Source organism: Balaenoptera musculus, chromosome 12, assembly GCF_009873245.2.
Source record: "Balaenoptera musculus isolate JJ_BM4_2016_0621 chromosome 12, mBalMus1.pri.v3, whole genome shotgun sequence".
In the NCBI taxonomy this organism is placed as follows: domain Eukaryota; kingdom Metazoa; phylum Chordata; class Mammalia; order Artiodactyla; family Balaenopteridae; genus Balaenoptera; species Balaenoptera musculus.
The window spans coordinates 238,979-248,766 of record NC_045796.1 but is presented as its reverse complement, the minus strand read 5'-3'; the positions used below and the strand labels follow the sequence as shown (position 1 = coordinate 248,766).

At 44.2% G+C, this 9,788-nt stretch overlaps 1 protein-coding gene across 2 annotated transcripts; it reads right to left on the bottom strand.

The window, feature by feature from the left end:
- Nucleotides 1-1,861: 1,861 nt before the first annotated feature.
- Nucleotides 1,862-9,243, bottom strand: PDCD2 (programmed cell death 2). Of its 2 annotated transcripts, XM_036872071.1 has the most exons (6): nucleotides 8,443-8,857; nucleotides 7,633-7,875; nucleotides 7,137-7,268; nucleotides 5,079-5,182; nucleotides 3,744-3,857; nucleotides 1,862-2,475 (listed from the first exon to the last, which is right to left on the bottom strand). In XM_036872071.1, the coding sequence occupies exons 1-6, from the start codon at nucleotides 8,723-8,725 to the stop codon at nucleotides 2,317-2,319; spliced, it is 1,035 nt and encodes a 344-aa protein (XP_036727966.1). In that variant the 5' UTR covers nucleotides 8,726-8,857; the 3' UTR covers nucleotides 1,862-2,316. The 2 variants fall into 2 exon arrangements, 1 of the variants encoding a protein (XP_036727966.1); XR_005022217.1 differs by lacking the exon at nucleotides 5,079-5,182 and having other exon boundaries at nucleotides 2,341-2,475; nucleotides 8,443-9,243.
- Nucleotides 9,244-9,788: the final 545 nt, after the last annotated feature.

Sequence of the window (9,788 nt, the reverse complement as noted above, 5' to 3'; positions counted from 1 at the left end):
TTTGTTAGAACACTTTTTTATATAGTGATATACTTCTTTCACATAGCAGGATAAGTGCTTGCTTCCTTCCCTTTAAAAGTTTTCAAGATAAAATACCTCATGAGTTCATACTAATATATCCAATCCAGATTCAGACTACAGGGCTTTTATTTGGTCAGTTCTATATTAAGTATTTTACGCTGAGAACCCTTAATTTTTAAAGGCACGTGGGATGATGAGTTAGTTAGAATAACAGAACACTACCACTAATATGAATATCAAAAGCACTGAAACATTTTTTCTTTGCTATGATTTCTGAATTGTCAAAGGATGAGACCAGCATTCAATAATGTATCAAATAAAAAAGGACAGGTGAATGCACTGCTCTCTACAGTAGGGCGAGCTGCCTGGTCAGGCAGTATCTGGGCCAAGCAGAGGTTTGGGGGGCAGCAATGCATGGGTCGGCAGTAGTGATTGATGTCCTCCGCAGGAGGAGTTGCTGGGCGAGATGTGTCCATCATTTCATGGTTGGCATGAAGGTTTTTAAATGTCTTGACATATCTAGAGGCAACTGAGTTGTTTTTTTATTTATCTAAATTTTCTTTCTTATTTTTGTTTTAGTTAGTCTCAACTAGTTGCTTTTTTTGGACATGGTTGCCAAGTCAGTGCTGGAAGTCTGTCTCCAAATGGAAATGCCCTGTGAACTTGCTGTCATCTCCAGACCTTGGCAGGGATACACACCTAAAGGATAGCTTGGCGGGTTCCCAACATGCCTGCAAGAATGTCTACATAATCTGGGGATCTCTCCAAATAGACCCTAATCAATTTGCTTAAAAAGCCCTTAGCAGTCAGGATGCTGTCCTACTTGGGCAAACTTCTGAATTATTTATAGTTTGGGCTATGAAGGCCCCGCTAGTCCAGTATTTTATGTATCTTTATATAAATTACATACATATTCACCCACACGGGATATGGACTAAAACACCAGGATTTCCTGATACAAAACTATAGTGAAATAGCCAAGTCAGTGATGTTACCAAGTGACATTACCTCCAAAAAGATGTTTACGGTGGCAGTGCATTTCAGGGTTAGCAGGGATGTTACGAGAACTAGTTGCTGGTCTTCAAGCAGTGATCAACAGCAATGTCTCTTTAGGTTTGCCTTCGCAGCAGTGAAGCCTGCCCAGCACTAAGAGAATTGGGAATTATCGCAAGGTAAGTATAAATCACTTGGGGCTGGAAGGAGCCTTAGCATGGTTGATGGCATTGATTTAGGAACCGCTTGTGTAAACAGAGGCATCGGAAACAATATCCCTCACTTGAAAGCTACCTCAGGGCCTTCCCTCAGGCTGACCCAGTGGCTGATTCCCTGTCCTTATTTGGGTTTACTTGCCATGTGGACAGTGCTATGAGATGGGGAGATGGAGAAAGACCTTTCAGTCTCTGGTCTATAAGCAGTGCCACTGGCTGACCAAGGTGAGTTTTGAAGTAGAGCTTCTCTTTGAACTTAGGAAGTCTCGGGGTTTTACCCAAATATTTTTCTCCTTGTTTTAACTTTGCAAATTTTAGGGGCGAAATGCTCTGAGTGATGGTTTTTTTTTTTTTGGCTACTTTGGTTCTTTGTTGCCGTACACGGCTTTCTCTAGTTGCGGAGAGCAGGGGCTACTCTTTGTTGCGGTACGTGGGCTTCTCATTGCGGTGGCTTCTCTTGTTGTGGAGCACGGGCTCTAGGCGCGCGGGCTCTAGAGCACAGGCTCAGTAGTTGGGACACACAGGCTTAGTTGCCCTGTGGCATGTGGGATCTTCCCGGACCAGGGATTGAACCCGTGTCCCCTGCACTGGCAGGCGGATCCTCAACCACTGCGCCACCAGGGAAGCCTGAGTGATGGTTTGACTTAATTAGGCACATAACCCATTTTTATTATAGAAAGAAATATACATATAAAAAGATCATGTCACTTAGTCCCACTGTTCAGTTAACCAGTTCACATCTAGTGCATATCGTTCCAGATATTTTTGGTGGACATACACATGTATAAATATTTTTACAAAAATAGCATATTGTGAATACCATCTATAATGGTACCTTGGCATCTTTATCTTACTTGATGTGCATATAAGTCTGTATCATTAAGACTGCGTAGCCTCCTGCTGGACATACACCAGAATTTACTTAATTCCCTGCCACTGGACATTGCTGTCTAATATTTAGACAATGTAAACAACACCTAAAACAACATCTTTGTGTATCTCTGGTATAATTACTTCCTTAGGATAAAGTCCTAGAAATGGAAGGTCTAAGAGATGATGAGTATTTTAAGGCTTTACACCATTGTCTTTAGGTGGCATCTGTTATATCTTGCTTCCAAACAAATTCCTCTGTGTAGCCAGTGCCCAGGCCACAGCTTTCAGCACAGGTGAAGACGGCCAGGACGCCCCAGTCGACACTCCTGCCCAGTCTGTCGGCCTTCAGGTAGTTGAGCAGATGAGGCATGACCTGGGAAAAGGATGGCACAGTCAGAGCGCTCCTCGGCGGTGAGGAGCACAGTGCTTTCAACAGACCAGACCTTCCTGGGGATCCTGGCCTCTCCATCTCCACACTCCACAGCAAGATTACAGACATTACGGTGTTAACATATTTAACAATCTAAAAATACTCTGCAACTCTATGTTTCTTTAAAGTCCCTCTCTATTTGGTGTCTTTCTTTTTCATTTGAGGAAGAAGTTCCTAAGTATAAGATCAGCTGATCTATTTGACCTGGCTGTTAACCTAATTATTTTTTTATTAATAATATGCTACAAAATAGGGATGAGGCTTCTATTTGGGCAACTTTTATTTTGGGTTATTTACAACCTGAATAGCAGATGCTGTTACTATGACTCTGAAGAAACACTAACCTAGTAGAATACAAAAAGGAAATCTATTGATGTATTTGTATAGACTAGAAATGGGTCTTATGAGTCAGTGGTCTCATGGGAAAGAGTAAGAGCCAGCACTGCCACTACTGTTATCAAATTGCCTTATACAACCACCGTCAGCTCATCTTGGGCGTCCGTCAGAGCTCTGGCAGTAAGAACCAATCAGTTTTGGATCAGTCATCAAAAATCCTTTTTTTATCCTAAGAAACAAATATCGCTTTATAAGGTTAGTGAATCCACAGTTCAAGAGCACTTCTGCACAACCCAAATGGATCTTGATGCTAACAATTTCTTTCGGGGAAAAAATTTTTTACCTTTATGATTACATTAATTTGTTCCCCTAACAAATCTACAAACCAAGACTAAACAGAGTAAGCGTTCTGAAACACTCTCACAAAGGACAGAGTCAAAGACTGTAAAAAAGGTATATTATTTTAAATTATAAAGGTAACAATAGAAGCACTAAAATAATATTGACCCTAACCCTAACCCTAACCACACTGGGAAGTGGGCGATGGCCTAGATGGTGTGCATGACTACATTTAAATCCTCACTACTGCGGAAGTCAGTCAACAGATAATGTCTAAAAAAATAGTACACTGATAAGTCTCAGAAAAAGCATGCTATTTAAAGATAGAAATAACTACCAGATAACCAGTAAAAGATAATTCCCTCCTTGCAACAAGCCCTAAGGTGGGGCAGGAAACTACTAATTTTCATTATAGGGAACCTTCCATAATACCATAGGGACCCATACACATATGTTGCTTTGGCAAAGTTTTTTAATGCTTAAAATTATAAATCAGGGTAATTATATACTGAAATAGTACTTATTTAAGGTCATACCTGGAATTCAAATATTCTCTTGGCACCACAGGGGCAATCTGGAATCTCCTTTTCTTGAGGGATATTTTCACCAGAGATCCAGATGGGGGCAATCCCTCTGCCATATCTGAGAATCTAAAATCAATCAGGATCAGTTTAAATCACCAACATCTCATGTGCTCTGAGGATCATCTAGAGAAACTCTGTACACACTCTTACAATTGATGAAACGCTCATCTGAAAACCACTTTAGTGTCTGTCCCCCTGCGCCCCTCCACTGGGCACCATTAATACCGTTCTCAGTGTCATCAAAGGCAGCGGTGCCCAACCTTTTTGGCACCAGGGACAGGTTTCACTTCGTGGAAGACAATTTTTCCATGGACGGGGAGGGGGAGGGGGGTGGTTCAGGCGTTAATGCAAGCGATGCGGAGTGGCAGATGAAGCTTTACGGTCCCAGTCCTCGGCCCCGGGTTTGGGGACCCCTGATCAAAGGGACTGTTTCGGCTTATCTGATTCAGGATATCCAAATTATTTTTCTTAGATGTCCATATGGTTAGAATCTGAATCCTATGACTATTTTGTGAAGAGACTAACAATAATCCTATTTCCCCATTACCAGGTTGTGAATCTAAAATGCAGCCCAGGGTTTGTGCTTACCTTCACACAGATATAAGGAACCTTAGTTTACAATTTTTAAAGGAACAAATACCAAGTGAGCCACAGTGTTTAGATAAATAAAACAGAAGTAAATTTTGTTATAATAACATCTTATATAACAAATGAGTGATTTTCCTCAATATTTCTTGTTAAAAGCATATGTGTTGCTAAAAACTACCTTCTCAGTATTTAGGACCTAGACCTACTCTTCCTATAAGCCCCTGGATATTTATTTGTTCTAGCGACTGGCTTATGGAAATTTAGCTGTCTTCTTTAGTGATTTATATTTATGGTGAGGGAAGTTAAGGGGAATAAAGTTAATGGAAGAAAAGCGGCAAAGGGAAACATTTGCTGAATACTTACTGTGAGTCTACAATGTACCTTAATCCTCAAAACCACTCTTTTTTTTTTCCCCCACGCTGTAGATAGTTACATCAGAAGGTCGATATGTAATTCAAGAAGCCAGAATTCTTCATAACAGCAAAACCCATTATTATTTTCACAAAACCACAGTGGTCTTCGTGCTAATGTGGCAGGTTGGTTTCTTAGTTCCCCAACCAGGGATCGAACCTGGGCCCCCAGCAATGGAAGTGCAGAGTCCTAACCACTGGACTGCCAGGGAATTCCCTACTCAGGGTTTATACCCCTAAAACACCACCTGAAAAGAACAGAAGGAGCTGTATATGAATTCTATTTTACCTGTTCTGGTTCAAGGGATATTTTGGTTTTAAACTTCTGGAAAATTCTATCTTCCCTAGATTCATGTTTTGCCATGGAATCCAATTCTTCCTCAGGTGCTTCACCTAAAAAATTATCAACATAACTATTATGCAACAGGAATAATCTCCATGTCTTGACAATAAACACATGCTGAGGGAGGCCAGTTTTAAACAACCAACTTAGTGTTAAATCAGACAGTGAAGGCCAGATGTTTCCACAGGCTTTCCTATTTTAATTCATTAATGTTTTTCTTTAAGACCATCTGACTTTGCAGGTACTCCATGAAGCATTATTACTATGCCAGCTCCTAGTAAGAGCTTCTCTTTAAAACTGCAAATTAAAAGAACAGACCCCAAGTCCCAGTCTGAGGACTGCTGTGCCCAGCACACGAAAGCGCACCCCAAAAACACGAGCCCCGCTTATCACTAGTGTCCTTCACCCACCTGGACTCATATTTCCAATCTCTTCATGTTTCATCTCTCCTTTCCCTTACACTCATCCAGTTATCACATGCCCTAACCCTACCAGCTCACTCCTTCACACTCACCTCTGGAATCTCAGCTACCTGAAACACCGCCATCCCCAACAGGATTGAGTCTTTGTAACTTAGAAGACATTTCTGATACCCTGAATGGGAACTGTAAGCCAGTAAGCTGACATTCTAATCTAAAATTTAATTTAGATTCTGAAATCTACATTTTGTGGTGGTTAAGAGCTCAAGTTTTGGAGTCAATAAGATGTGAGCTCAAACTTCAGTTCTAGAACTTAACAACTTTAGTCAGTTATACAACCAAACAAGTTATACCTAGAACCCCAAATTCCTCACTGCAAAATGGGGCAGAGTTTCTAACATACTGTTCTGATGTCAAGATTTTAGTAAGATCATGCACAAAAGGCCCGTGGTACAGAGTAAGCGTGGGATAAATTTTGGCTACTGCTCAGCCTCAGCACAGGCACTGCTCCAGAGTATGATAACCTTGAGGTAACTGACAAAATCAAGTACCTGAAACTTGCCAGATAAAAGGGCCCCTGCTGCCCACCAAACACTGCGAGGCACTCTCATGTCCACCATCTCAATCAGAGAAACAAATCCTGGAGCCAGATAAACTTGCCAAGTTTCCAGCATCCTGTGCAGCCCCACCCAACTGACCACCTGGATACTTCCTCTGACATCTTTACAGGAACCAGAACATACCTTATATATGCCAAGGAGGGAAGTACAGAAAGGATATCTTCAAATGAGGCAATATTTGAAAAGTATAGGTTGCAGCCTCCCAAGTGAGTTGCCTTTTCCTATCAGTGCTTCTCTTCTTGGCATATTGAGCCCTCCCTTTCAAGCATTATATTTAATCACTTAATGAAAGAGGTTTTTTTTTTCTTTTTTTTACACTTTTATTGCTTATTACTTTATTGGCCCCACGTCTGAGGGAGTAGAGACAGCATGGGTCAATGGCATGCACTGTCCAGATTAGATAGAGCGTGGTTTCATTTCACTGGACACTCAATACAGGGAGTTCTCTCTCACCTGTTGTTGGAAATTTTCTATCAGACTCCTTCATTAGTGAATTCTTCCCCAAAGCACACTCTCTAACACTGCTACCCACCAACAAACATAGCACCCCTCTTCCTAGGTGCTTTTAAACATCTGGCACTGAATCTTCTCATATGTTAGTTAAAAAGAAAAACGTTGTCTTAGCAATGATCTAAGACAGGTGTCTCCAAATTGGTTCTCTAATCCCTAGGTTTCCATGGCAGGTCCTCAGTGTCCCCTGAAATGGGTGAGAACATGTCCCTTGAGGCTGGAATGTTGGGACACTGGACCCTCTACTTTCTCTCTGCTTCAACTAGATTCAGTATTCTTCCCCCCACCTTTTTCCTTTTTTTCTTATACATATATCCCCTTTTTTAGATTTCCTTCCTATTTAGTTCACCACAGAGCACTGAGTTCCCTATGCTATACAGTAGGTTCTCATTAGTTATCTATTTTATACATAGTAGTGTATATTTAATGAATAAGTTTTGAAACTGATTCCTTACCCATGCTACCTATAATCTCTGATTCATCATCTTTTTCCACAACTTCAGGCATAATCTCATCTTCTGTTTCTATTACAATTTCAAATTCTGGAAAAAGGAAGCTGTGGTCTGGAACTGTACTGTCCAAATCACCTGAAACAAAGTAAGGTAACTAGCATCATTTGTAATCATTTAATTTGGAAGGTCAAATAATTTCCTACATCTGAAGCGTATTCCATGTCATAACAGTTTCCCCTAGTAATTAACATATGTAGCTCCAGCATTTTAGATTATGGGTCATAAATTAAATGACTACACTAAAGCTAGGCTGGGACGTGAGCGGGCAAGACCTCACAGTTCCTTCTTCATAAAGGTGTTTATGTCACTAGTTAACCAAAACTTTGAAAGGTATTACACCTTTTCTAATGTTAACGTTTATCCTCAAAATGAAAGATTTGGCCTGATAGACACTATGAAACTGAGCTGAGATTTAAAAATAAAAACAGAATTGACTGACCTGCTTGTGTACAAGCCTGCTTATGTCCCACTCTCCAGTCGAGAGTCTGATGCTCCTTACTGCAGTAATGTGCCTTGTGACATCTGGAGCATGTTTTGGGGCCTAAACAGCCACAGACTCTGCAGAGATGAGCCCCAGACTTGAGCTGGAGGCACACGGATTCCCCTGTCTCTGGCGGGGGATCCTCAGAAGGTGGCTCATAGGCGTAGAAGTCGTTTCTCCTGGGCAACTGATTCCTAAAAACTAAGGAGACAGAAGGAGAAACGTTATACATGTTCTAAATAAAACAACACAGCAATTCAAATATTTGAGCCTTCACACAGGACTGAAAAGACAGTCATTTTTTAAAAAGAAAAACAGAATAAAGTTTTTGCTTTCAAAGAGCTTATTTTCTGGAAAGTAAGAAAAAAGAGTGAAAACGAGAAACTTTTTAAAGTCGATACAACTAAGCAGGCTCTTTGAGCTTGTTCAAATTAGTAACAAAAGTAACATCAAGTCAGACTACATACATATGAGAAACGTGTTGGAACCCAGGTTTCCAAAAAAATTACAGGTTCTATTATCTGAACGTCATGTACCACACCTACTACCGACTGATTAACAAAAAGCTGGGGGCGAAGAAGGCGCGAGCCCTTGGAACGCCCCCCCACCCCCGGAAACGCTCGCGGGGTACAGGGCAGAGGCCCGCGGCAGGGGCGCAGAGGAGGCTGCACGGTTTCTGGGGCCTGACCGCGAGCAAGGCCGCGCACGCGCGACCGGGGCCCCGGGCCGCTCACCGCGCACGCGCTAGCCGGGCCCCGGGCCGCTCACCGCGTAGGCCGGCGCAGCACGGTGGCGTTCGGCAACAGAAAAGGAAGAGACCGCGGTGGAAGGCGTCGGCGCGGCCCGGGAGCGGCGCGTACAGCTGCAGCAGGAAGGCCAGTGGGCGGCCGCACTGCGCGCAGGCCAGCCCCGCGGGCCCCGGCAGCCCGGCTGCGCCCAGCCACGCCGGCCGGCCGCCCACCTTGCTGGGGAACTGCTCGCTGCGCAGCCGCCACGCCGGCGCCGCCTCCACGAAACCCAGCTCAGCCAGCCCGACGCTCGCGGCTGCCATGGGCGCAGGCAGCACGACCCTCGGACCGCCGCCTCGCTGCCGAAAGCGGAAGTCGGCGCAGAAGCGCAGTGGACGGCGGGCCAGAAGGGATTGGACGGCAGTGGAGAGGGGGCGGGGCCATGGGGAGGCCCGGCGTGGGCCCGCTTCGTTGTCCCTGACTTCCGATTGGTTGCTGGGGCAGGGGTGCGAAGCCGCCTGAGTCCTCGGGGGTCTCGTGGAGGTCTAGGAGGGCGTTTAGGTGAGCTACGTGCAGCGGAGCGCGGGCTCTCTGACTTCCTGACGGCCTGGGCACGTCCTGCGGACACTGTTGAGCGCTCTAGGTCTGGGGGCACATATCCGCTCACCTAGGGGCGGATGACCCCAGTCGCCTACTGAGCCCTGGAGGTGGGGCTGTAGGGTGCCGGGGAGAGGCAGGGTGGAGATGCTGAAGGATTCAGAAATGTCATTGGCCCAGTTGGTCCGGGAAAGGGATGGAGCGTGGCGTGAAGGGTGCAGTTAGGGAGAGGGTTTAGGATGATGGGGAAGGGATAAGCTTAGGGGTTAGGGCCTAGAGTTAAGGGTTAGGAGTTAGGTTTGGGTTTAGGGATTGGGCCAAGGGCTAAGAGTTAGGGGTTAGTGTTGTAAAAATTAATAAGCAGAAACCTCAATTAAATAGGACTGGGAGACCAGAACGGAGAGCTCTCGTGCGTTACCACAATTGCAGAGCCCCACAGTAAGAAGAAAGACTCTCATTTCCTGGCCTCAGGAAAGGACTGAGCCAGGACTCAAGGACTCAGCCAGTAAAAAGTTGTGTACTCTGTTTGCTATAGGCTTTCCAGTGTCCTCTTCCTTTCTACGGAGGTGTTCTCCTTCCCTTGACTCATGGGGATGCGCATGTGCCTTGCTGTGGTTGCAGCCCTCCAAGTTGTGATTTCCTCCCGATCCTGAGAATAAACCCATATTTGCTGGAGAAATAGCTGGCTGTCTGTTTGTTTCAGGTCAGCACCAGGAAAACTAACTCAGGAAATGACCTAATCCCCCTTATATACCATCTTCAGTTAAAAAAAGAAAGGTGTTGGGAGAG

Excerpts from the sequence above, each read along its gene's own strand:
- PDCD2 (XM_036872071.1), bottom strand. The coding sequence starts at position 8,725 with ATGGCAGCCGCGAGCGTCGGGCTGGCTGAGCTGGGTTTCGTGGAGGCG. Across the intron at positions 7,876-8,442 it reads GTGCTGCGCCGGCCTACGCG|TTTTTAGGAATCAGTTGCCC; the intron begins GTGAGCGGCCCG and ends CTGTCTCCTTAG. Across the intron at positions 7,269-7,632 it reads GCAGGCTTGTACACAAGCAG|GTGATTTGGACAGTACAGTT; the intron begins GTCAGTCAATTC and ends ACTTTGTTTCAG.